This window comes from Prinia subflava, chromosome 3, assembly GCF_021018805.1.
Source record: "Prinia subflava isolate CZ2003 ecotype Zambia chromosome 3, Cam_Psub_1.2, whole genome shotgun sequence".
Taxonomy (NCBI): domain Eukaryota; kingdom Metazoa; phylum Chordata; class Aves; order Passeriformes; family Cisticolidae; genus Prinia; species Prinia subflava.
The window spans coordinates 104,323,992-104,351,975 of record NC_086249.1 but is presented as its reverse complement, the minus strand read 5'-3'; the positions used below and the strand labels follow the sequence as shown (position 1 = coordinate 104,351,975).

The 27,984-nt window shown below is 44.2% G+C and overlaps 1 protein-coding gene across 2 annotated transcripts; it reads left to right on the top strand.

The window, feature by feature from the left end:
• Window positions 1–27,754, top strand: IGSF5 (immunoglobulin superfamily member 5). 2 transcript variants are annotated; one of them, XM_063393177.1, is made up of 9 exons: window positions 1–367; window positions 2,261–2,384; window positions 7,733–8,053; window positions 8,723–9,031; window positions 13,131–13,259; window positions 13,732–13,756; window positions 17,198–17,310; window positions 18,471–18,547; window positions 26,723–27,754. In XM_063393177.1, exons 2-9 carry the CDS (start codon window positions 2,327–2,329, stop codon window positions 26,789–26,791), a joined length of 1,101 nt encoding a protein of 366 aa, XP_063249247.1. In that variant the 5' UTR covers window positions 1–367; window positions 2,261–2,326; the 3' UTR covers window positions 26,792–27,754. The 2 variants fall into 2 exon arrangements, with proteins under 2 accessions (XP_063249247.1, XP_063249246.1); XM_063393176.1 differs by having other exon boundaries at window positions 5–367; window positions 2,183–2,384.
• Window positions 27,755–27,984: the final 230 nt, after the last annotated feature.

Genomic DNA, 27,984 nt, shown 5'->3' with positions numbered 1-27,984 from the left:
GCGCTGTGGAGCCGGCCCGGGGCGCTGTGAAGTTTGCTCCGTGTGTCACCGTGTGTCACCGGCCGTGCCTCACTTCCTCCCGGGCCGGTTAAACATTGACAGGCGGCAGGGCGGAGGAAGGCAGAGGCCATCCCTGCGTGTGACGGGGCAGTGCCAGGCACGGCCTGCGGCTGAGGGACAGCTCGGAGCAGCCTCCCTTCCTTCAGGGGCAGTGTCCCCAACACCTGAGGGGCGTGGGGCAGCAGGTGAGGGCTGGCCCAGGATCCTGGCTGGGATCACCCGCAGCCTGCTCCGTGGGCAGCGGGAGCCGGAGCTGTCGTCAGAGGAAAGCGGTGGGAGACGTCTCAGCACCGGCGATGTGATCCAGGTAAACCCCTCCGCAGCCTTGATTTGTTTCCCAGCAGACGGAGCCAGGGGCTGAAAGATAATTTAACCCTTCTGCCAGCTCCTTCCTCCTGCGCTGGGGTGGCAGGAGTGGTTTGTGGCTCTGTCTCCTGTTCTGCTTCCTGGCATTTGGGGTCCGTGTCTGTCGTGGGGTGCCCAAAGCATCCGAGCCCCTCTCTGGGTGCAGCTGCCATTCCTCTGGGGCGATGTTATTGTTATTATCCCCTGCCTGTGTCCTGGAGGGAGGGAGCAGCACTGGCAACCTGAGTCACCCCATGCACCAGCAGAGAGCGGAAAAGCAGCCCAAAACAAACCCAGGCATTTAATTAATTCATCGTTGGCCAAAAGATCCTGTTTCATCTGGAGACTGGATAATATTTCCCAGCCCTTTAAAAGCGCATTTTGAAACAAAGAGAAACAAAATATTATAGATCCTCCCTTTCCTGTCTTGCTCTACTCCACCACAGGCTGTTTGCTGATTTTTGTCCTGGATTTGGGACAATATTCTCGCCAGTTTATTTTTCACCGTGTAAAACTTTGCCCAGCTCAGATTGCTTTGGTTCAGCTAGGTTTGTCAGGGGAGGTATGAAGGCTGGAAATCCTGCTTGGTGTCACAGCCCTGTGTTTTGGATTTGTTTCCTGGAGCTTTACACGGGCTGTTTAACTTCATAGACTGATGACACCAGCTCCTGTAGTCCTGGCTGGTTTGAGTGTGTGCTGTCACAGTGACAGAGCAAGGAGAAATCCCTCCAGGCTGTGCACAGTGACCTTCCCTCCCCACCTGCCTGCTGGGGACTCCTCCACACATAAAATGTGGAGCTGAAAAGACCCAAAACCTTTCAAAATGCACTAGGAAAAAACCCAAACCAGCCTTTGAACGAGCAGGTGAAGAAATCAGCCCGCAGGTTTGGCTGGATAAGCTGACAGGGCTGTCCTGTTGGTTCCCAAGGTAAACTGAAAGCTTGAAAAACGTGAAAATGTGGATCAAAATGCCAGCTGAGCCTGCCAGATTCCAGGCAGGGAACGGAGCTCCGGTACCTCCTGGTGCTGCAGCTGAGCAGGAAACCCAGGGTGTCTCTGTGCTGACACTTCATGTTTATGTACAGTGTTTATGCACAGTGCTGCCACAAAGAGCACCCCTGGAGTCAGAAACACTTTCCTGACAAGAAATTTGGTTTGGCCACAAAACCACATCCTCTGGCCCAGGTCCCCTTCACAGAGGCAAGCCTCAGTCACCCAGATTTGTAAACCAAGCGCAGTCAAAGCCTCTCCCACATATTTTGAAGGGGAGGAGGAGGATAATATCTCACAAGTGAATCACAAACATTGAAAAAGCAGAAAAGAGGGAAGTAAGGTGGTGTCTCACACCCAGGCTCTGTGTGTTATTTCTGACCACAGTGCAGAGCTGTTGGTGGTTTGTTGTGGGGTATAGGAGGCACTCCGAGGTTTTGAGGAATAACTCAGAGGATCTTTTTTGCCTTTCTGAGGGCTCAGTCTGGGGAGCTGGGAGGAGATTTGATGCTTCTCATCCTCTCAAGTGCAGCAGCTCAGAGAATTATTTTTCCCAGTTGCCCACAAGTAACTTTAATGATGCAGCTGGAGCTGCCCTGGCCCTGTCAGTGCTGAAGCGGGAGTGTTGTAACAGCCAGGAGAGACTGAGGAATGTCAGATCTGCAGGAGGAGGTTTCTCTGCTGATAAAAGCTCCTCTGTGTCTTTTGAAACAGTTATTTGAGGAAAGATTCTGCTCTGCTTCCAAACCCTCCCTCGTTTAATCTTTTCCCCTTGTTGGTGATACAGGTCACACAAAATCACCCTTGTCACAGGACCCAAAGCAGCGCCTCATTCCCGAGTTTCTCCATCACTTCTGTCCTTCAGCTTCTCCTCAAGTATGCAGTGATCACTGGTGGCTTCCTGCCTCAGGGACCAGGAGAGAATGCTCCAATGGAGAGCTTCCAGAAATCCATTTTACTTCCCCTCATCCTGACTGCCTCGCTGCCAGGTAGGACACGCTCATACCCTGAGATGAGCCACCATGGACAAAATGAGGGAAATCATTTTAGAGTGGTGTAAATGCCCTTTGCTGATGGGTTCTGCCTGAGCAGTCAGTCACAGAGGGGGATTATTTGAACTGTTTGAGAGGGGGATGTTTGCATTTCAAGCCTGCATGGTCTGATGATCTAAAGTGTGCTTCAGTGTGAAGGACTGAGCAGTGTGTGGGGTGGGGAGGAGGTGGGAAGGCCACCCTCTCTCAGTTTCTCCCGCTCCTTATTCTTCTCTTCCTCCTGTTTAGGACTGCTTTTGAGGGTGCATCTGTAGAAAACTCAATATCAGCAGCTGATTTTTACTTCCAGAAGTAAATGCAAATTATCACGTTGCTGGTTTACCACCAATTCACACTTCACAGGCCTGAGTCTCAAAGTCAGTTCAGATTAAAAGTGTCTTGGTGGCAAAGCTTTAGAGGAAAAGGGAATATTAAGTGACTAGTTGGGTAGTGGAGACAAGGCTGATTTGTTTTTTTTTTTTTAAATTATAGTCTAGCTGGAGTTTTAACAGCTCTGACAGGAATGAGCTGCAGTGGGATGAGGGGAGAGATATTGTCATGGATTAATAGTGAAAGGAAACACAATGTAGGAATAAACACTGGGTTTTCTGAGCAGTGGAGCTGCACAGGGATGTGTGGTATTCAACAAGCTCTTGAACAACCTGGTGAAGAGGAGGGAACTGTGAGGTGGCAGACTTTGCAAGCGGTGCAGAATTACTGAGGGCAGCCAAATCCAAAAAGAGACTAGGAAGATTTGCCAGAAAATGTCATGATGCCAGATGAGTAATAAAGACAGAGAAAGCATTCAATGCAAAGCATCTCTTAAATGCAATTCCTAGTGGGGAAAAGAATAGATGTCTTGGAAAGGGAGTAAATTGCTGAAAAAGAGAGAAAATGTCACCATTTAATGTCTTCAGCAAGGCAGATAAGACGAAACCTGGCATGATGTAAATCCACAGAAGGGTTTGAGCTCAGATATTGGCTGTTTTGTTAACCCTGCCATGACAAACAGGACAGGTTAGGTTTGAGAAAGCTACAAAGTGTGACAGAGCTGTTCAAAGGCAGAGAATCAAAGAGTCATAGGAGGGTTTGGGTTGGAAAGGATCTTAAAAATCTTCCAGTCCCAACCTCCCTGCCCTGGGTTGGAACATCCTGAATTAGACCAGGTTCCTCAACGCTCCATCCAGCCCTGAACACTTCCAGGGATGGGGTGTCCAAATTTCAGCTTGGCTTGGAGGGAAGGATGAGAGGGCTCCTTTAGCCTGGGAATACTTTCCTGCTTGTGAAAAAAAGAATAAATAGTAAAAATGTATTTAAATAATTATTTATATGGAAGTGAATGGTGAAATGATTATTCACAATTTCTCATAACAGAAAGAATTCCTGGCAAACATTAAAAGTATCAGAAGATTTAAGGCTAACCAAAGCCTGTTCTTTTCTCAGAGCATGCAATTAAATAGTAAAGCTCATGGTCACTGGGCATGGGGGATATCAAACTATAAACAGGCTGAAAAAACCTAGAAACAAATATCATAAAGGGTAGATCCATAGGTGCTGGAGCAATTTATGGCTCAGGAAGTCCCTGGATCTCTTCTTTTTGGGCACTGGGAAGTTCTGCCAGGGACTTCTGTCAAACACTGAGCGAGAGGAGAGAGGAAGACACGCCTGGGGGCTGTGGGGAGGTTTGTGTGCAGGTGGGAGGAAATAAGTGTTGCTGAGCATCAGGAGTCTGGTATTACTTGACAGAAACATCCTGTAAGCATTTAAAAATTCTTGTTAACATAAGAGAACAAGCCAGTCCCTCGCTGCAGGCTTTGACAAGCTCTAACCTACTTTGGTTTTCAAAAAGCTCAGCTGCAGGGCTGTTGGGTTTTGAAACAAACTTGAGCTGTTCATTTATTTATTTATTTATCTCTTTATTGTTGTGTATTTAACAGTTCATAGCAGAGCAGTGGGGCAGTGGTGAGGAGGGCGAGGGAGAAGGCAAGGTGGGGTGAGCAGGAGACTGAAGAAAAAGTAAAGAGAAAAAGGAATTTCAAAGAGACTGGAAGGAAGAAGATGTGGAAATTCAAGCAGATAGAGCAGAGAGGCAAGGGAGGAAGACAGATATTAGATGTAAAAAACTGAAAGATGAAAAGCAGTGTTTGTGGAAGGGCAATATGGGTATAGAGGGGGAGATTATTTTGAAATACCATAATGAGGCTGAAAGAAAAGAGAAATCATTATGGCAAAAGGATAAGCCCATCCTGTCCTACCCTGCACTCCATCCAAATAGGTCACTTACAAAAGAGCAAAGACAGAGCCAGCAGAGCACAGGAGGCAAGGAAGAGAAGGTAGCCACGTCTCAATGCCCTTGTTGTTGAAAACTCCAGCGTGCAAGAGTGGTCCTTTGGAGTTTTTTCAAGCGTGGAAGAAAAAACCTTGTTGACAAAGGGCAAGGGCGGTTCTTTGGCAAATGAGGTTCCCTCAGTGCAGGCATGGTCCTGCACAAGATGCATTTTCATTTCTTCACAACCTGCAGTGGTGTGACAGTGAATTTGTGTGGCAGAGGAGGGAAAACACCAGCTCGTAGATGAGTTGGTTTGTGCTCTGCCTGCTGCTGGGAGGCACTGGGACACCAGAAGCACTGAATATAAGCAAATTTTCACCCCTGGTGACTACTCTGTAAACATTTAGTGATGTGCCCCAAAGCAGGTGTCCTCACTCAGCTCTGTTTTTCAAAAGCCAGGGGGTGATCAGGGAGCCAGCCCAACACTTCCCTGCTGCAGGGATGGTGTTAGCCTGGGTGGGATGTCTCCCTGCTGGTGTGTGGGGAAGCAGATGTTAAAACAGCTGTTGAGAGCTGAACACGTAATTCCTGTAAAGTGCAATGAAAATCTAGCCCGAGGCCTTAATTTGTTTAAAAGCAACCATCTGCAAGGTATTTTTGAAGCAGGATGCAAATGAAACCAGCACTAACATTTGTCTCCCCAGTGCATGAGGTGAGGTCTAGCAAAAGGACTCCCAGCTCTGGCTTAAGGCATTGGCAGCTGGCTTGAAATCCCATTTGTGCCACGAATGTCCTCTGTGACCTCACACAGGTGACTTTATCAGTGTTTGTGCACAGGCTGGACAATGGAACAATTGGTTCAGGACTCCATGTGCAGAACAAACAATAAAAGCAAGAAGATAAAGAGGCAAAGGTAAAATCACCAAAACCGTTCAGGCAACAGGTGGAGAAAGCTGATGAAACTCCTTTATTGGTTGTGCTGGGGCTGAGGTCTAAATGGAGGAGAGGTTCACTCCTCAGTCCTTCTGCCTCCCAAAGGGTCCCCATGCAGCGCTCAGGGATCCTTTCCTGTGGCTCATTTATTACCCCAGCAGACCTGGCTGGTGGAAGAAGATGTAGATCCTACCTTACTTATGGACTGATAAAAAATAATTATCACAGATAAAAGGTTAACTCGTACCTACCTGCCTATACTGCCCTGAATGTCTGAAGAAAGCAAAAGCAACATAGCCAATTGTTTTTAGAGCCAGTGATCACTTTTTATTCCTGTTTAAGCATAAATTTCAAAGATTAATTAACAGCAAGCATTGTCCTGAAAGTTGCATCATTTGTTCAGAGCCTTGGCATACCAGGGCTCCTTGAAAAAGTAAAGTGTTTGCACAGGCATGGAAATAAATTCCAAGTGCACAGAGAACAGTTTGCATTAAGAGGGGCAGAGAGGGTAAATTTTAATTTGAATTATGATTTACTTAATCTTATCTGGCTTTATTAATTATCAGAGTAGGTAAAGTTTGCTTTTCATTTAAGGTTTTGTTGCTCACACAGAGATACACTTTGCAGACTGAGGTGCATGGCAGAGGTAACATAACCCAGGGAGGTGGAAAATTTTTGTGAAGGTTTTTGTAAACGTGAGAGGACTCAGAGTCAGCCATACACAGAACCAGGGAGAGCAAGGTTTGAACAGTCCTGCAAAACAAAGAAGTCTGTAAATGCTTGCAGTGGGTGGGAGGAAAGAGAGGAGCTATTTATATTAAAGAACAATTCCTGGCACCAACCTGGGTGGATATACAGTGGTTCAGCGTGGGCTAGGAACTGCAAGAGGGTCTGGATAATGGAGCAGTGAGATTCCAGACCCTACATCCTGGGTGCAGCTCACTCAGGCACTGGCTGCAATGTCATCACTGAGATTGGGCTCTGGTTCCATTTATACAACCATCAAACACCCCTGCTGTGTGAAAAATACAGCGTGTCCTTCTCTCACATCAGCTGCTGACTGAAAGAAAAATGGCTTTTTCCAGTAATTTATCCAATAATGATATACCACCAATGATATCCAATCCAATAATGAATAAAACACCTAAAAACTTGGTGTGAACAAAACCCTAAAAAACGACTCCATTGTCCTGAATACTCTTAGCAAGGGAGTGATGATCATTTCAGACTTCCTTTCTCCCAGAACATAATTGAACACTTACTCTCAGGCCAAATTTGTGGGCACGGGGTTTTAATTAGACTGCCACGGACTGCAGTGTCTAATTGCTAATTGTCATCGTGAGCTGGAGCCATTGGGGCACCACTGGCAGTCCTGGTGCTCCCTCAGCAGGAATATTCCCCTGCTGAGGCAGATCCCCCTGGCAGGACTGTTTGGGTCTGCAGGGAGTGAAATGTCCATGCTTGGACTCAAAATATTCCTGGATGAAGAATCCCTGTGCAACTGGTGGAGTTGGCAATGGGAGGCCCTGGGTCTATGAGGAGGAAAGGACAACAAAATGACTTTTAGGAGCTTTCAGCTCTGAAAAATATTAGCCAAAAATTCAGCCTGCCTTTCAAGGAGTTAAAAGTAACGAGTTACAGCACCTCTGGTAAACAGAAAGCCTGAGGAAGGCTTTGGAAGAAATACATCACAATGTATGTGATGAATGATTGAGGAATAGGGGAAGGAGCACTGAAGGATAAATGATGGGGCTGCAGAAAAATCAGTGGCAATCCAATATATGGGAAAGGGACTGGTTACACACTCCTTTATTTATTTAAAGTGTAGGCAACTCATGTATTTTCCTATTTAAAAGTTGATTTTTTTTTCTGTCATCAAGATGGTAGTCAGTGAATTACTGAAGGGAAACAAGTGATTTTGGAGTGGGAAAAGGAGAGGTGAAATAATGAAAGGCATTTTAAAAGAAAATCACTCAATCTAAGCAGGATCTGAAAAATTAGATTGCACACCTCCATCTCTGAACTGGTGAAGATGTTTCACACTTCTAGCCACCTCTGTTGGTGTTGTATATGTATTTCTGGACTGGTTTTGGTTCCCTCACAGGTCTGGGCTTTTGTTACTCCATCACGAAAGGCCCTGAGAATGCCACAGTCCTGGCTGGCTCAGAGGCCCGCTTCAACTGCACGGTGTCTGCAGGGTGGAGAGTCCTCATCTGGCTCTCCAAGGGCAGTCCTGTGCTCACTGTCCTCAGCTCCCAGGGCTCTGTGGAAACCACGGAGCGCTTCACCTCCCAGAACTACACCCGTGGGGATGAGTTCACCTCGGAGCTGATCATCCACAACACCCAGCCCAGCGACTCTGGCAGGATTGAGTGCAGCATCCAGCAACCCAGCGAGAACAACTTTGCCTTTCTCTCTGTGCAAGGTGTGTATAGCCACCAGCAAAGAGCTGTTTTATTGTGCTGCACTTGAGGGAATCCTCTGAGGAATTGCTCAAGTTATCCCTGGGAAGGAGTACGTGCTCTCACCATCCTTTGCCTCCTGCCCCGTCATCCTGATTTTACTGTCTGAGCAGATTTTAGAGTCACATGCAGAGTGCCAATCACAAAGTACCAATAACTGCCCCTGTTTTCTCCTGTTCCATCTCTTGCTCATTATCAGCAGGATCTCACCACCAGGCATTGTCCATTTGTCAAAGAGGGGCTTGGTGCAGTGATGACATCTCATCACTTATCTGTAAACCTCTTTTGATATGACCTGAGCATATTTAAAACTCTAGAGAGAAACACTGTTGTTTCATTATGTTGTCCTCCACCTGGATATGTGTCAAGATGGCTAAAAAGTGCATTTTCCTGCTTTTTATTGGAAAGTTGAGACTTGTGCTTCAGACATAGTGAGTAATGGGCCCGTGTAGTTGAAATACCTGCATGTTTCCATCATGCATATGGCATATCTGTATTAACAATTGTTTTCCACTTCATATCTCAAGGCATAGCTATTTCTGGGTAGCGAGATAAGATTTAAAAGCAATCCAGCAGGAAAGCAATGCAGTGAAGCACTCTGAAGGAACAAAACTATCTTTTCCCTCCCACAGTTAATGGATCTTTACTCATCAAAAATAGCACCTTAACAGTAAGAGAGAACCAAACAATTGAGATTGTTTGCGAAGCCTTAGGATGGGCCCCGGCTCCAGACATTACCTGGATGACAAATGACTCTGTGGTTGATAAGTCGAGCTATGTCACCCAGCAAAGCCCAGGACCTCATGGCCTCCACAATTCCCTGAGCACCTTAACCCTGACTCCGACGGACACGGAGGTTTTGACTTGTTTAGCTGACATAGAAGCACTCCCCAGCCCTCAGAATGCAACTGTAACTCTTATTTTTGACAAGTCTGCCACGGGTAAGTGGATGTTTGTTGTGCTTTTCCCTGTGCTGTACCGCCTGTACCCAGAGCTGTGCGTTTCGTTCTGGTTCGTTTTGCTTTAAAAAAGTCATTTATTTGCAAATCAAATCCCCTGGGGTGTGGAATTCAGAGCCAGGAGTCACAGTGTGGTGTATGGGTAGGGTTAAATGTATTTTTACCAGTCTAATGAACCATGAAGCCCAAGGCAGGACTGAGCAAGACAAAGCCTCTGACAAATATCTGCCTCTGACTCCTGTGGATTCACTGCTAGGAAAAACAGCCTTTGCTCCTTGACCAAGAAAACACTCAAGGAATTTAGATCTTCAATATCCTTAATCAAAGCATGCCTGCCCTATTAACTTAATTTCTTACCAAAGAAAGCCATAACCTCACGTGAAATTGTTCACCATAATACCCAATACCAGTTTTACCTCTGATTTGAAAAAAAAACACACCTCCCAGTTTCTGCACACAACGCAGAATAAATTCTATACTAACATATATGGAATTTTTTTGGGCAGTGCATCAGGTTGCTTTTTACTGGCTTTTACTTAAGGAAATTCAAAGTTGCTTTAATGCAAGCCTGGATGTCGTGGAACTCTCTCTAGAGCAGTTAGCAAGGCCTTTGATAACTCTAAGTATTTTTGCTAAGGTTGTAATCATGCTGACACCTTCTCTTGATGAACTGATGCTTCTTTTTCAATGGGTGAACAAGGCACATACAAAACATCCTTACAGGGTATCAATGAGGGGTTTGGTACAGACATTTTGACACATGAACAACTGAGAAGATTGAGTAGCTGTGCCCTTTGTTTTCCCTATGAATCATTATTAGAAGGACTTTTTTAGAAGTGCTTGCTTGGTAATGCGGTTGGAAAAGGTCATTTTACCATCCCTAATATGGCCTTTTGTAGTCACATTGATCTTAATTACTGACTAAGCAAAATAGGACTTTCCTGAGGAAATTAATAAATTCCTCTACCCACTCATTTGTGATGTTTCCATAGCTACTCCCTGCAAATCAGAAAAGGAGAAAAACAGATGTCATGAAGCACTGTTAGTGTGTAATTAGTGATTGCATAGTAGCATCATTCATTTCTCTTTGGAAATACCATGCAGCAGCAGCAGGCACTCAAAATTTGATGGGATAGGAGAATCTGAAGTCTAAATGATCAGAATGAAATAAAAGCATGGCATTTATGACACAGGCAGGTATATAATGTATATATCACACTCAAAATCTAAGAGCTTGTCCCAATTTTCATATACAGTCTCAACCTTAGCTGGCTGTTGGGAGAGAGCACAACCATCTTCAAACATGTAAAAAATTCTTCCCAAAACTACTGAAATATCATTTCTCTCCTTCACTTTAAAATTGGGGGAATCAAATTCCTCCTTGTTCCTCTCAAGCAATACAAGAACTACCAAAAATCAGAGCCCTCTCCAGCCACCAGCCCCTGGTGAAGGAATGTCCCACCTTCCTGCACCTCTGGGTCAGTCTTTCCACACAAAGTGATGCATTTTTATGTCCTTCACTCTTCCTACAGTGGTGTTTGGCTGAGCCTGAAGTTTGGGAACTCCTACAGAGTTATCCCAGGAGATGCATTCACAGAGCTGTTACTTGGAATGGGATCCATGGTGGAGTTCCTTAACTGGGTCCAAGCTGTCTTTGGCTTTGAGGTTGAATTCCTGTGGCTTTTGACTTGCAGAAGCTGAGGGCAGAGACTCTCTCATGAGCCTGGATGTCCTTTGCTTTTGAACTCAGCCAGAAAGCTCCAAAGTGTCCAAAAAGCCACGTGCAGGTTTTTCCAGTCTCTCATTCCTCACTGGTCACCAGCACTTGCCTGGGAAAATCCCCTTTTCTTTGTCAAAGTCGATGTTTGGACAACTTTGGGAGGAGCCAGAGGTTGGGATGGCAGCAGAGGATGGGCCCTGTGGAATGAGGAAGTACCTCTGTCCACTTTAAACACTTCATGGAACTTGGTTTGAATTTCCTCATGGACTCAAAGGAATTTAATACCTTCACACCTTCATGCCCCTCCCTTTCAGCCCTGCTAGTGCATTCACCTGGCAGCTCCTCATTCATACCCAGCTCCAGTTTCTTTCTGCATCCTCCAAAACTGCAGAGACACAAAAATGCTGAAGCTCTGGGAGTGTTTGTGCTGCACCCCGTCCTTCTGGCTTCAGCTCCATGAATCTCCTGGCACATAATCTGACCCTGAGAGGGAAGGAAATACCTTGGTGTGGCAGCCAGCCTGCAGGAATGGGCTGGTGCAGGTGTGTTTAGCTCCTCCCTTCTCACTTGGGTGAAGCTTTCCCCTCTAGCTAAATAGATGTCATTCATATTTTAGTCATCTTGAAATCCCTGTGGCACCTCAATGGCACAAAATGTATGAAAATGTAGACATCTGCTGCAGTACTTCTAGATAAAAACACTAAGAACAAGTTTATCATCAACTGATGTCAGCCTACAGGATTTACTGCCGATTTTCAGGTTACTGAGTGTTTGTTTTTTCCTAATAGAAGAAATTCCAAACATGCTGGTTGAGCATTAGGATTAGAGAAGACTGGAACAAATTGTTTAATGATAATGACCTGAGCTTTGAAGAATGCAGATTCCTGGCAGAGGTTCAGGCTTTGTGGGAGGCTCTGATGCTGTGTCTTTTCAGTCTGAAACCTCCAAACCCCAAACACACACCCAGGAAAATCTGTAGATAGAAAGGGTTTAGTTTATTCCCTGTCACAGGTAAACCTGGTTCCCACATCAGGGGAACTGCCCTGACCTTGAGCAGCTCCCAGTCACCCTCATTCCTGTGGTACCTTTCCCAGAGGCTGTCAGCCCAGTGTGGTCATGGAGCTGTTAACTGGGATCTCGAATGAGGAAAAGACAATCATAAACTCATGGAATTGCCAAATCTGGATGTGTCTCACACCTGTAATTTGGGTTGGAAGATTGTTTCTAAACAACTGCCAAAAGTGTTTTGGGGCTGCTTTCCAAAGGGAAGCCAAATTGGAGGTGCTTCTGGAATATTTGGTCAAACCAAAGAGCAGGATGGTGTGACAAGCAGAAGTGGCATCTTCCCTGTACATCCAATATTCTCCATCCCTGGAAGTGTCCAAGGCCAGGGCTTGGATCAAGCTGGGATGGTGGAAGGTGTTCCTGCCCATGGCAGGGGCTGGAACTGAGTAATCTTTGAGGTCCCTTCCAACCCAAATCATTCCATGATTCTATAATTCTATAATTCTAAATGCAAGATAATTTTTAAAATTCTGTGCACGTGACAGCCCTGTTTGGTCATAGCAAGGGATTTCAGCAAGACATTGAATTATCCCTAAATCCCCTCGTTTAACCCTGTAGATTACAGCAAAGATGAAGGAATAAGTTGAATGTGAGAGTGCTGTAGAAAAGATGGGTCAGTAGCTCTGTGTTCTTCACTGTTTTTGCTCTTTGGTGCTGTTAATGTGGGGAACAGGTGTCCCACCAAGCACATCCCAAAATCAAACACTTTTTGAAATCTCTGAGAGGAATCTCAAGTCAGAATTCATTAGAAAACAATTTCTCCAGGCTAGAGGTCATCAACTGTACTAATCACCTACAACTATTGCTGTGGTTTGTGGGGAGAAATGGACATTGTTTCAAAGCAGTTCAGCTTATTAAAGGAGACACACACATTTGGCCAAATTAATTGTAACCCAAAATACCTATTTTCTGTCCACTGACAAGAGCAGCCAAGCAAAACACTCAATATCTGCAATATGGACACCTAAATTGAACCTTAACACCTCTCCCCATATGTCTCCAAAGGACTCTGGGATACCCAGCATATTTAAAAAATAAAGTTTGAAGGTTGCAACCCTGTGCTGTTCCAAAGAGAAGTAGTGGGAGAAATTACTACTGCAATAAAGAATTTCAGTCTGGGAATATTTTAAATTCTTGGGTGCCATCCATAAATACAGAGTCTGTGATTTGGGAAAACACAGACTCCTTGTTAAATATTCACCAAGCACTCCATAGCATCTCACAGAAAAGGTAAATATGCCGAAAAGGATGTTTTGAGCCTCTGATAGTCCAATGTTTCTCCATTTGATTTAACAGAAAATGATTACAGTGAAGACAGCAGGAGCACGTGGGTTATTGTTCTTGCAGTTGTGCTTTCATTTCTTGGTATTGTTCTCCTGATCGTTATTATTGTGTTTGCTGTGCGCTGCTGCCTAAAGAGGAGAGGTGAGTGGACCTTCACAGCTGGTCTAAACATGAAAAAGTGGTTTTGATTAGACATAAATCTACTTGTGTCAGCTCTGACGCTGCACAAAGACCTGTAAGCAGAAGACTGAGCAGGCAGATTCTGCTCTTAACTATTTCCTGTTTAAGATCCTCCCTAATTTCACCATCATGTTTCTCTCGTAAATTTATTCCAATCAGTGTCAGCCCTTCACATTAACTCCCAGGGGGTCATGTTTTTTGGGAGTACATTCGTTTTTAAAGACATTGAAAGGTTCTTTATTGAAGAATACTTTCAGTGCTGTGTGCCTAATTCCAGTTTCCATGTAAGCTGCTCTACAATTTTGCAAACAGGGTAGAGAGATGCTCCTGTGGTAGCTGCAACTCAGGGCATGCTCTTAGAGAACTTACAGAAGTTTTAAATTTTCATTTCCTGCATTTTAAACACTTTTTTTTTTTTCTTTTTCATTCTCAGGATCTACTTATCAAAATGAAATAAGGTAAGTCAGATGGCGCGGGGAAACTTTTTGTGTTGGCTGGACTCTGAGGCTGCTGCAGGGTGACAAGAGGGACGTGCCAGTGTCCTTGTCCTGGCATCCACCATCCCAGAGCTCCCGGTGCTGCCGAGCTCTGCGAGCTTGTGGGGACAGCAGAGGGGTGGGGACAGCATCCAGGGACGGGGTCTGACCCCGGGGATGAAAGGCGAGCGCCAGGCTGTGAACTGATCTGAAAACCCCATCAGAACCCGCAAGCGCCGCTCGCTGACTGATGCAGCGTAGGGGTGACAAAGCAGAAGGGCAGAGCGGATGGCTCGGAGCCTGCTGTGCCCCCAGGTGTCCCGGGGGAGGCAGGGGAGGATGGATGGCCACCAGAGCCCGCTGTGTCCCCAGGTGTCCCGGGGAAGGCAGGGGAGGATGGATGGCCACCAGAGCCCGCTGTGTCCCCAGGTGTCCCGGGGAAGGCAGGGGAGGATGGATGGCCACCAGAGCCCGCTGTGTCCCCAGGTGTCCCGGGGAAGGCAGGGGAGGATGGATGGCCACCAGAGCCCGCCGGGCGATTGCCGCCGCCGCCACAGGATGTCACTGCCAGACCGGCAGCGCGCCTGGCGCTGGCAGCGGGCGGATCCCGCCTGCTCTTCGAGGCTGGATAAACTCGTAAAAAAGGCATCCAGAGGGCAGGTTTAGGTTAGATATTAAGAAGTTCTTGACTGGGAGGGTGGTGAGGCACTGGTACAGATTGTCCAGAGATATTGTGACTCTCCATCGCTGGGAGTGTTCATTGGAGCAACCGGGGATAGTGGAAGGTGTCCATGCCCACGACAGGGGCTTGGAGCGAGATGATCTCTTAGGTTTCTTCCAACCCAAACTATTCTATTATTCTTCAAAAAAAATTAATAAAGCTGTCCTGTGGATCGGTATCAGCACCTCATCCAGTGATTGTCAGATGTGTTTAAGCGCAAAGCTGTTGGTCCATTGTTGCACTGAGCTGGGAAACTTTAGAAATCAGTAACTGCTGGCTATCAGCATTTAGATCCTTTTTATCAGCACCTGTGTGGCTGTGACAGCCATGGCAGTGGGGTTGTTCATATTATTATTTATATTTAGGCAGCATTGCTAATTCATTCTCTGCCTACGCTTGTGGGGCTTTAACTCCCTGTCCCTAAATGAGTTTGCAGAACGTTCCACCCCGTTGCCTGGCACGTCAGTAATTCCCAGTTTCATTAGCAGCCTCTTGTGGGGAAAGTTTGTGGAGGTCTGATGACAGATTTCCATTTGTAGAGCACTTTATTGATAGGGAACAAAATAAGGAAATTAGATACCCTCTGTTTTCTCCCAAGGAAATTATGCTTATTATGCCATGCCATACGTGTAAACTTCCATGTGATTTCTTACTTTGTGGGGCTAAATTAATCATTTTGCCAAGTGCAGCTATATAAATAGGGCAGGACTAAATCAGCAGGGATTGCTTGGATTCTGACTTGGTTCAGAATCCCAAAAACTTCCACAAGGATCAACCCTACTAAAGCAAAACCAGTTGAACATGCAGGGAAGGACCTGCCCAGCAGTGGGGTCTGGAACAGTGAGGCTCAGACCCCACTGCTGTTGGTGATCTGCAGTGCTTCTTTCACACAACCTGAACAGGTCCAGAATAGGGCACGACTTTCCCTTCCCTCTATGTTTTTGCATCTGATCTGGGCAGAAACAATTCTACCTTGGTGGCAGAAGTGGGTTTTAGCTCTCAGTACTACAAAGTTACTATTTCTCCATTAACTTTAAAGATGAGTTGTCTCACTATGTTCACAAACCTTGCTTATACTTTAAAGTTAAGAAAACTGTGATGAGTTCAGGCTCTGAGGCTCAGTTTGGACTTGGAGATTCAGTGTTGGCAGTTCTTCAAGGTTTGAAAAACAGTGACCCTGAAATCACAAGGATTACTAACAATCACAGATTTTGTAGGCTCAGGGTTTTTTTTCCCTCGAGGGGAACTTCCCTGCAGTGAAAAGAATGATGCTTGTCCAGATTTTGGAAGCTGCATTGCTGTGGTAGCAAAGAAGTAGTGAGACCAAACATACACTGGTTTATTTCCCACCTTCATTTTTAACTTGGCTGGCTATCTTCCTATACCTCCCACACCTTTTTTTTTTTAAGCTCTTTTTTATTTGGCTACTCCACTGAGTTTGTTGGGATCTGAGGCTCAGATAAAAGAGACAGCACAGTGTCATGTAGCATGTGGGGGTGGTAGCTCTAAACAATTGCTTTTGTCTTCTAGCAACCATGGCAGGGCTCTTCGTGGTGTTCAACCTCTTTATCTCCTAAAAAAGCCCCATAGTTGACAGCTGACTCACCAGATTTGTGTGTGCATTAAGCAAAGCCCCTCTGAAGCTCTGTGGGGCCTGCAAAATGATGCCTATTAAATATAAAAGAAGCAGAATTACAGAATCATGGAATCATCGAGGTTGGAAAAGACCTGCCAGGCCATCAAGCCAAACTGTGGCCAGTGCTCATCTTGACCCCAGCCCAGAGCTCTGAGTGCCACGTCCAGGCCTTCCTTCAACACCTGCAGGGACGGGGATTCCAAACTTCTTGGGAAGCCCTTTCCATTGCTTAACAACCCTTTCCATGAAGGAATACCCCTGGAGTCCAACCTGAGCCTCAACTGGCATTGCCTGAGGCCATTTCCCCTGGTCCTGTCCCTCGTTCCTTGGGAGCAGAGCCTGACCCTCACTACAACCCCTTCCCACCAAAAATTCCTGGTTTTCCATAGTCCATCTGTGTTTGCCACACCTCAAAACCTAGGCAGAAGTGGATCTGGGACTGTCTTGGAGAGGGGTCTATGGTTGCAACAGATCAGTAGTAGCATCTCTTCTAGCATCAGAATTTTGGGTAAAAAAGCACCATTCTCTCCCTGTGCAGCTGTGACAGCAGCGTTCTGAAAATTCAGAGATGTGTAACTTTAACCAAGGAATTTCTCTCACGTGTAACATAAATTTCAGAGTGAAAGATTAACTTCAGAGTGTACAGATGAACCACTGGCTGTGGGGATGGGAGAGGGCATGCTTTGGTTTTGCAGGTGGGCACCAAAATGATGAGCTATCATAAGTGACCTGGCTGGTGTTCCACTATTGGGCACCTAAATATCCTGCAATTCAGAATCAGAGATCAAAGTTAATTTTCTACAAAACCTATGATCTGGCACAAGGTCCTCACTTTTTGAAGGCTGCCTTATTTTTATGGTTTTTGACATTGCAGCTGATGGAAACTTTCCAAACAGAACTCCATGGGTAATATTTCCATGGAACAAGATTTGTACCAGCTAATTGCTTGGAATATGTTTTGCACCTTTATTTTGGGATGTGAGACATTTAATTTTTTCTCTCTAGTCTGCTACCCAAGAGTTCTCCCTCCATGAAGAACTTCTAATGACACCTTTTTGTTTTCTAGAAAAGTTTCAGCTGAGAAGAAAAAAGACAGCGATTTGGAAAACAGGCAGAGGAATGGCAGTGAAAATCTGGGATACATTCCAGAGGAATTGTGGAACACAGAACAAAGCCCAGGTGAGTCTAAGCTGGTGAATCACAGGTTTTCAGGTTGCTTCTCAACATGGGCCTTTTGGACAACAGGCCAAGCAATATAAATTATGAGGTTTCACAATATTTAGTGAAGCACCTGTGCTTTTCCTGGAGCTCTCCAGAATATTTTTGATTTTTTAGAAGAAGATCCTCCAGAAACATTGAGGAAATATCCAAGTTCTGTGCAATTGGATTTAGATTTAGTCCTGGGTTTTTTTTGTAAATGCCTTTGTTATTCCAATTGTTTTCTGGGGCCAGATGTGGGAGGACTGGATTTTCATACAAGCTGCAATTTAGGCAATATTTTGCAGTTGGTCTGGGAAAACAAAAGAAAATCCACCACTACCAACACACAAAAAAAAAAAAAAAAAAAGAGAGAGAAGAAGGAAAGAATAAAGGCAGTTAATGAACTATTATTTTACTGAGAAATGACTAAGGCATTATAAATTCTTGTCCTTAAGCACAAAGACTCTTCAAAAGCAAATGTAAATCTCCACCAAATCGTTACCCGCCACTTGCATTTATAACCACATTATTCTCAAAACATTTAATCAAACACTTAATGGCATAAAATTATTGTGCAGAGTCTATAATCCAGGCATGCATCCTTTCCTCTCTGACAAATAAGTGGTGAAGAAATAAGTATGGGGGAAAGATTTTGAGACTATGTAGTATTATAAAATGCAGCAGTTATAAAAAATAAAAGGAAAATCTGGACAAATTGATTCCACAGAATCCTAGATTGGCTTTTTTCGTGTTTGTTTGTGTTGTGGGTTGACCTTGGCTGGTCACCTCCCTTCTCAACTGACCTGGCTGTCTCCAAGACTGTTTCCCTCACACTTTCTCACTCCTCTTTCCCAGGTCCTGCTGTGCTGGGTTTTTCTACCTTTTCTTGAATATGTTATGGCAGAGGTGCCACCAATGTCACAGCTCAGGCAGGACCCTGCTGGAGCCACCTGGAACTGCCTCTCTCTGTATCAATTCACAGCAGCCACCCCTGCAAACTCCCTTCATACAAAAATCTTACCATGTTAGCCCAGAAAATTAGCCTTGTTTTTTCTCACAATATTGAATCCTATTTATCCACTGTGGTTCATGCCATGGTGGGCACTGAGTAACAGTAATCTTTTATATTCTTGTTGCAGGACTTGCCTCTCTTCCCCCAACGTTTGCAAAGTTTGCTGGCCCTGATGACAATTTGCACATCAGTTCTGTACCAAAGGTAATTTTGATATCTTGAATATCTTGACCTCTTTTTTCTTTTTCACAGAGTGTTTATTGTGCTAGAGCCAAACATAGATTTTGGGTGGAGGTAGACAACTAGAAGTCAATTACAGCTGTAATTAAGTAAGTGGAATGTCCCTTCAGCATTCTTGACTGTATTTTCCTTCAGATTTGAAGGAAATAAGATGGAAGCACTGTGAAGGTGAGGTTTGAAGTTCCTTTGCAAACAAAATCCAGTGTAGAAAGAGTAAATAAATGTGCATTTTCTCTGGATCATTTCTTGACCGTATTTTCCAATATATTGTAATATATATTTATAAGAATATATTATAAAAATATATTATTAAAATATATTATGAAAAATATATTGGAAAATATATTCCAATACTGGAAAATATTCCAGAAGTTGTTTCAGTCAGGAACTTTATACAGATATTGAAACCATTGGTATCTCAGCATTAGGAGCTGTAGGGGAAAGCAAATACCCAACACCCAGTGCCCCCAGAGCTTTGCCCCTTTTCCACGTGGATGAAATGTAAAAAGAAGAGCTCAGTGTTTATTCCTCCACTGGTTCCATTCTCAGTGGCCTCATTCTGGAGGCTGGTGCTGCTCTCAGCTTCCAGCACAAGAGCAATGTGAATCTTAATTTATGCCATATTTTTGTAAAATCCATTTAGCACCTCTGGGATGGTTTTTGGCAATATTCTCTTGAGAAAGCGGCAGTGATGTGGTACTGAGTTCACTCCTCAACACCGTGATAACTCATTTATTTCTGAAGAGCTGCTTCAACGTGTACAATGCAGAAATCTCTCTTGGGGATGACATTGCACATAAATCATAGCAGAGTGTGTCAACTTCTTTTGGCACACAATGAAATTTAGGAAGCACTCAATCAACAATTAAAACAATGATCACATAACATCAGTAAAAAATAACAGCAATGACACTGATGCATTTGTGCCTGGTAGTTATGAGAGCTGACATGAATTACTTGTCAAACAAAATACTGTTAAAGCAAAGCTGAAAAGTCTGCACAAAACAGTGGAGGCATCAGTGTGGATCTATGGCCCCAAGCAACACTTTCAGACAGAGTTTGGGATGCTTGTGAACGGGATTATGGGGCACTGGCTGTGCCTCCATGCATGTGGCACATGGGGTCTGCTCTGACAACCAGGAAAGGTTGTGCTGGGCACCCTGGGCAGGATATTGACTCCAAGAGGCACCTGGATGTGGCACATGGATGTGGCACCTGGGGACATGGTTTAGGGGTGATGATGGGACTGGATGATCTGGCAGGTCTCTGCCAATCTTGATGACTCTGGGATTTGGTGGTTCTGGGATTTATTTGGCCATTTCCCAGTGCCTGGGTGCTCATTGATGGTTCATGGGCACTGGTTGGTGGCATGAGGGCATTTAGTGACATCTGAAAGGCATCGAATTTGGGTGTTCTCAGGCAGCTCCATCCACTGTGAGAACAATAATATTGTGAGTAGAGACCATCAGTAGAGACTGGGTTCACTGTCCTGATTCAAACTGAGACATGAGAGGTGCAGCCTCCACATGAAATCCTGAGTTAGATGGCCCAGGAGTTCAAGTAGCCAGGGAAACTTTGAATCCTCCATAAAATAAAATTGAAATATTTATGATTTTTAAGCCAGTTGTCCCTGGACAATATAAAAACCTCTGTTACAGTGGCTTCTACCTGCATCAATAGCTGCACACACATTCTTAAAAACACCAAGAGAGAATCAAGAGGTGAAAATTATTTATAACTCTTTTCCATATGTTCAGGAACATTTAGCAATCTAAAAATGGCTTGGTAAAGAAACTATTTCTCAGTTTGAACAGAGCTTCTCAATATATTGTGAAGGCCCCATCTTGTGAATGCAGGAGCTGATAAATGCTGCTGAAGGTTTATCCTAAATTGGGGATTTGCAGTTCGTGATTTAATTTTATTAATTTGCAATAAATGCAAACAGAGTAAAACATTTCCCGGACAAAAACCGTGTTCCTTTTACATTCCTAACCTTCCCTGTTAACTGCATAATGCAGATTTTCTCACAAAAGGTGTTCCTGGATATATTCCAATGAAGTTCAATCACCACTGATGCCAATATATTGCCTAATAACCATTGTAGTGCTCTTTCATTATATTTCTTGTCAAGTAGGAGAAATCAGATCTTAACTCATTTAGCTGTTTGCTGGCTAGTGCTGAATCAAACATTTTGCTCAGAAACCACCTGCCTTCCTGCCATCTTCTAAGCACAGAAAGTTGTGATTCTCAGTTGGCTTTCCCTGCCTGAGCACTGGAAACATTCCCAAAGACTTTTCATCTTTATTCTCCAGGATCTTTTAGTGAGAAATGGGGGGTAAAAAACAACCAACCAACCAACCAACCAACCAAAAAAAAAAAAACCAAAAAAACCAAAACAAAACAACACAAACAAAAAAAACCAACCAAAAAACCAAAAAACAAACAAACATAAAACCCACAAAATAACCCCAAAAAACCACAGGGGGAAGAAAAGTTATCCTGAGAATTTTTTTTCATAGTGAGGGAGGTCAGGAAGGGGTGGACTCTAACAAATTACTTCTCTCTCCCTGGATAATCAGGAAAAATGAGTAAAAGTCCTTGCAGTGCTTCTTTAGAGGTCAAGAAGAAGGAAGGAAAATCCAAGGCCTCCCTGAGGAGCAGGAAGTCCATCTACTGATGGAAAAATTGCAGACTGAAGATGTAAAACCTTATTTATTCCTGTGTCTCTGAGGGTAATGGCTTCAAATTTCATCCCTTCTGTTCCCTATGTAAAAATGTTACAATTTTAAACGATTTGGGAAATTGAAGGAGACTTCATATCACAAGTTTTGCTTCCTCAGGATTTATTACCCATGGACACAACTGGGTACAAACCTGAAGTCCCTGGTGTGTGTCATAAAGGGTGACAACAGCAAAATGCTGAGCTCAGCTTTTGGCCATTCAAACTCTTTGAATCAGAAACTAATGCAAAACGTCCACAGAAGATAAATGCTGCCCAGTAATTGCACTGATCAATTCACAACCTGAACAAAAGGTTTGGCAAAGAACAAGGGAGGAAAATCAAAGGTGTGAGAGACTTTTAAAAAATGATGAGTAACGAAGCAAATTATTGAGCTGAGGGAAAAATTACCAGCCACTGAAAGAGGAGGCCAGAAGCATCAGTCAGAGGTGCTGGATGGTCTTCTTTGTGATGATATTAACTGAGAAAAGGTCAAACTGAGAGCAGAGGTGCAGGCTTCTGTTTAATTGCAAATGTAGTTCCTGTCAAGGATGGGAGAGTGCAATCCTTGCTCCCAGTACCAGGGCTGAGCTGTCACAAAAATGGGTTTTAGGGACCAACAACAGTTCCTCGTTCCCTGACCTAAAAAACCTCCAAAACTCAGCAGTGAGGGGGATCCCCTGGCTGGGATTTTGCAGATTTTGGGGCAGCCCCTCAGACAGCTGAGCCTGAACAAGGGACACGGGGCCAGTTCTGCCAGGTCCTGGGTGCCACCTCCAAGGAAATCTGTTTTCCAGGTTCCCACAGGAGGAGCTCTAAGGCCTGAGCAATGTGCAGGATTGGAGAATCTCCTAGATGAGCTTCATAATTAGCTCATTTAATATGCCATAAACATCTCTGTGATAAATCAGGAGCCCATTCCATAAGAGGGTGTGAATGCTCGTTTCCAATGCGCCGGATTCATCCCTGCTGTGACTTCAGCACAGCTTCCACAGCCTCACTCCTCCTTTCCAATCCAGAGTGAGTCATGGCTCCCTTAATGGGGAAGGATCTATTTTTCTTCTTAACTACTCCAAATGGCACTCTATAAACGGGAAATATTATTTAGCTGTGGTTGTGGTTTTATACCGAGAAGGAAATGAATGATGAATTGCAGCTCCATTTATTGCCCCGTATAGAACTGCTCTGACTCTGAGGGTTGTTGGGAAAAAAAAGATTAAGCTATCAAAATTGAATTAAAAGGTCAATAAATAGAAAAATAAATCAATGAAAGCAAACAACTTTTCCCCTGCTGATGAAATGGGCTGCAGATATGTCATGTTATGATATCCATTGGTTAGCATATCTTGATTAAGGGAGCAATAAATATTGACGATACAGATAGAGAAATGGCAGCTGCAGTTTACAGGGTTTTTTTCCCCAGATGTCTGTGGGAAAAGGGGAGGAGTGAAGGCATAGGGGTGGGATTAACCCATGAAGAAAAAAGAGGGAATTTCCAGGCTGTATTGATGGGTAGGGAAATGTGCAGAGTGTCCAAAAAGTTGACAGGATGGAACTGGTTTGTTACTTGAAGTCATAGTGTATCTGAACTATTTTGAGGGTATCCAGAATTTATAAGGTGAATGTTTTCCTGTGAATTAAGTGGCTTTAGAATCAAAATTGAAAGCTAAGGGCAGGGGGAGAAATAACCTTCAGAAGCAGAAAGGTGTGACCCCCTGATTTTCTGTTCTGTTTTTGCTAGCCCAGTTGTGACGCATGCAGACACATTTGGGAGCACTCCTACCACATTACTGTCTGCAATTTGTTCTAATGCAGTTAGACTTGAATTTTTTCTGCCTGGCTAATACCCAGCCTTCAGTTTATCACACACTTGCACAGCATCAGTGTCTGAGGAGCTGCCATCTGTCACATCAATGTTGAGATCACAGTCCTGTTTCACAGGGCCAGATGTGTGCTCATCATTCACATCACTGATATCACACGGGTGCAAAACTGACTGAAACATGCTTGTAAGAGCAGAAATCCTTCTTTCATTGACTGAAGATTGGTATTCAAAACACCACGGAAGGATTCAACCCTGGAATCAGTTTACCTTCTGATTCATCCCTGTGTTGCTAGCTCTCTTTTTGTCTGGCTGAAGAGCTGGAAGAGATGAAAAGATCTCTTTGCATCTGTTTCCCCAACCAAACCAACAAACTATGTGAAGCTTTTCCCAGTATTATAATCCTTTCATAGTAATCCCTGTGAAAAGGCACCCAAGGCAGATGATAAATCAACAGGCAGGCTTTGAAGCATGTGACTGTCAGATATCCATGGTTAACTGGATGCCAAGCTGACAGTACAAAGAGATTTAAAACTATGTAGAAGAAATGCTGATGTTATTGCCTCCTTCCTGATGGGGGAATCACCTCAAAAACTCGATCCCATGATGTTATGCTGTGCAGCAAGCCACTGGAGATGGGTTTTTTCCCTTCAATCTGTAGATTGTAATGAATTATGAAGCCATTTTTCCTCAGACTAGGACTGGCAGGACTGGCAGAACACTGAATTAATCTAAAGAGGAAACAACTTTGAAATGGAAACCAAGGAGGGGCTCCAGCAGCCCCAGCAGATCAGGGTGTAAATATGAAGTGGTTGTTGTGGTCCTGCTCCTCTGCATTATTATTGGTAATGTGTTGTATATCTTCCATTGCATTCAGAAAATGAGTTTTAGGTCAGTGACCAGCAGCCAGCAACCTCCATTTCAGTGAGGCACAACCTCAGGAAGGCTCTGCTGCTTCTGAGAAAGCTTCCCAGAAAATGGGCCAGCACACAGCATGAGTTGATTGAAATTCATTAAATTATTCATTAATTGATACCAGAGCACAGTAAGCATGAAATAGAAGTAACTGTAAAGCAAATAACTCTGCAAGATACAGCAGGGCAAGGGTGAACCCTCATCATCACTTTGCTCCATCCCTGGGAGCAAACTCTGCTCAATTCCTGCTTCAGTGGTGAGAAGTGGCATCACAGAGAGGGGCTGGAAGGCTCCTTCCAGAAGATGGGATTTTTAAAGAAGAGCCCTGGTGGGGTTACCCTTTCCCCAGTGCTCTCAATGGGCTGCCTGGATCCTGCTGCTCATCCCCTGCTGCTCAGAATCATGTACAAACCTAAATCAGAGAATCTCAGACTGGTTTGGGTCAGAAGAGACCTTAAACATCACCCAGTGCCACCCCTGCCATGGCAGGGACACCTCCCACTGTCCCAGGCTGCTCCAGCCCCAGTGTCCAGCCTGGCCTTGGGCACTGCCAGGGATGCAGGGGCAGCCACAGCTGCTCTGGGCACCCTGTGCCAGGGCCTGCCCACCCTGCCAGGGAACAATTCCTGATTCCCAAGAGCCCATCCAGCCCTGCCCTCTGGCACTGGGAGCCATTCCCTGGCTCCTGTCCCTGCAGCCCTTGGCAATTGTCTCTCTGCAGCTTTCCTGGGGCTCCTTCAGGCCCTGCAAGGCCACCCTGAGCTCAGCCCAGAGCTTCTCCTGTCCAGGCTGAGCAATGCCAGCTGTGCCAGCCTTTCCTGCCAGCAGAGCTGCTCCAGCCCTCTGCTCATCCTGGAGCCTCCTCTGGGCTCTCTCCAGCAGCTCCACGTCCTCCCTGTGCTGGGAATTCCAGGGCTGGGGCAGCTCTGCAGGTGGGCTCTCACCTGAGGGGCACAGGGGCACAATCCCCTCCCTAAATCTCCTGTAGCATTGCCTCCAAACAGCCCAAAATTGCTTTTCCACAACACTGCTGGATGAACTTTCTCATTAATGTGGGTTTTTTTCCCTTTAGCAATCTGGTGTAATAGAATTATTTTTCTGCAGCAAGTTCTGGGAAATATTCTCATCTCAGTATTTTGCTAAACATGGGATTCAAATCATGACCTATTGCAGGGAGTTTTAGAGTCAGTGTGTTCTTGGGCCCCCTCTGAAACTTTCTAGTTACTCAGTATGCTACTGGTTCAGTATCCTTTATTCTCACAGAGCACAGTATCTGGGAATGTTTCCTTTCCACAAACATAAAACTTGCTTTTGCCATTTTTTCCAGATTTTTTTCCCATTCTATTTGAAAATTTGTTATTTTGGTGGGAGATGTTGTAGAGAGCTTCTCTGCTTAACACCACTGAGATCTTTGGGCAAGAAATTAAGTGCAGCAGAGGGATCTTGGAAAAGGTCATTGAGCAGAGCCAGGCACTGCTTTTACTTCCCAGAGTACCTCTCCTCTCTGCAAAAATAAACAGTAAAGAAGGGTAAATTTAGAAAACAGCAGCATGTTCTAGCAACAAGCAGGGATGGGAGGGTGGAGAAAGAGAGTTGTGTTTAAAACAGAAGGCAGCTGTCTTGTGAAATGCTTCTAGGATAGTTAAATTTATCCCACAGTGGTGCTGGGGCTCATTAAATACCAGAGACATGTTGTCCACATTTGTTATCTAACATTTGCCTCCATGTGTTATTCAATAATGTATATGTACCAAATGCATTATTGAAGATGTTTAATACTGGAAGAATACCAGAGCAATACAGACTGTGCATGATTAATGCTCCAGAAACAAACCTCAGGAAAATTGGTCAGTAGTTAAGAGAACCAAGTTTGCCTTGATAAAACATTTCACTGAGAAAAACAGTGAAATTTCCATTGATTTCCAGTGGCTTGAGACCAGGTGAGGAATTGCAGGGAGGAGGTGTTGCTACTACATTTAAAAATCCAAAGTTCATGTTACTTGGATGCATTTGAGAGCAAAATTTTCCTCATCTTTTCCTCTCTAAGGATACTTTGTAAAAGCACAGAAGTAATTAGGACTGGAGATGCACCAGATTTGTTTCAGAGGAGGAAAAGCTTTCCAAGGCTGCTGAGCATTTGCCCTGCTCTGATCCCACCAGAGGCAGCTTGAGAACAGGCTGCAGTCAGTGGAAGTGGAATCCTGGCAGTCTTGGGAAGTTTAAAAAAAGCCTGGCTTGGATAAACACTGAGATGCTGAGAGTGATCTTCCAGCCACGTGAAATGCTGGTGTGCTGTGATTTCTAATGGATTTAGAAAGCAAATGTTCAGATTTTTTTACAGCTTAACAGGTTTTTCCTTTAAGAGAACCAGAGGAGAAACACCCCACCATCACCTTTTGCTGAAAAGCACACAGACTGCAGAGGCCACAAAGTTCTCAGGCAGCATAAGATCAGCTAATGAATTCCCAGAACTGCCAGCAGCGTGTTGCATGTGAAGCTTTTGTTTCGTTCTGCTCCTCATGCTTTCCTTTGTGTTTGGATTCTGAGTGGGTTGCTGATGATAGATTTCATTTTGCTGTAATGCTCTGGGGAGAGGGGTTGGCAGGTAACCTCCTGAGACCTGTCGTGGGACTGCTTTTCTGGGATCTCTTTTAGTTCTGTGACTGATTTTGCTCTCCCCTAGGTGCGACCTCAAAGACGTACTGATTATGTGATCAGCCCAAAGAAAATTCGGAATGTGACACTCGTGTAGGATGAACTTCTCCAAGAAGTTGCTTTTTGACATGTTTGGATGCCTTCATGAAGAGGAGAAAAGCTAAAACCAGTTCTCTCAGTTTAAGTTATAACTTATAAGTTATGGTTCTTTTTTTTTTCCCTCATGCAATGAAACAAAATTGCAACCTTTATAATGCAGAATGTGATGCTACAGCAAAATAATGGACATAAATGGCATAAATAGACTGCCCTAATTTCCAAGACAAAGAATTTGATGGGATTGTGGAAGAAGAATCCACGTTTTGGCTCCCAAGGAAATCAGCAAAATTCCTGTCAGACAGGAATGTTACATTACAGCAAGATCAAGGACTGGAAATGCAAGATATTTATTATTTGAGAAAAACTGGTTAATAATAATAATGGTTAACACAATATCTGCACTTTTAAACACATTCTATGTACAGCTGATCATCTTGAGCTTTCAGATCAACAGCATTTTCCTATTCCTATTCTGTAATAAAATCAAGGGAAGTTTTCATCAGGGCTGCTTCAAAATTTCTAACAAAACTATCTTTGGATCAGAAATGACATTTCTCCATTTCAATACATTATTTTATAAGAAGTATTTGCCTTAAAATTCCATTTCAGAAGAAAACCCAATCACCCATGTGCCAAAAAATCCTTTTAAAAAAAAAAAATTGAAATTCAAATATCTTAAGCTGAAAAATGTAGATTTGAAACTCTTGACTTTGAAGAGTTATTGCTCGAATCTTTTATGCCTCTTCTACTTGTGGGCTGAGTTGTGTCACAGCAATGGTGGCTTCTGGAATTCAGTTTGAACAGTGTTTTTTCCTCAGGGATAGAGTTGATGATGACCATGGGAAATGCACTTTAACAAAGCAACTCCTCAGCAGAGCAGATCCAGCGCATGGACCACATCTAAAATTGATGAAATGTTTTGTCTGAAGTTTTATATTGCACAATAAATAAGTTGAAGCTTTTTTTTTTTTTTTCTTTTACAAAAAGGCAAACTTCTTCCAGAAAAACAAGTTATTTTCAGTGTACTCTTCTTTCTTCCCACTCAAAGAATTCTGAATTATTCAGTGTCTCATGTTAATCCTTGGTACGAACCGACGCAGGTGCTCTTGAAAGAAGTCCCTGCTCAGAATCCCTTCCAGTGACACTCTGTGCAACAAAACTGAGGAATTTGAAACCTGAAGTCAGAAAGGA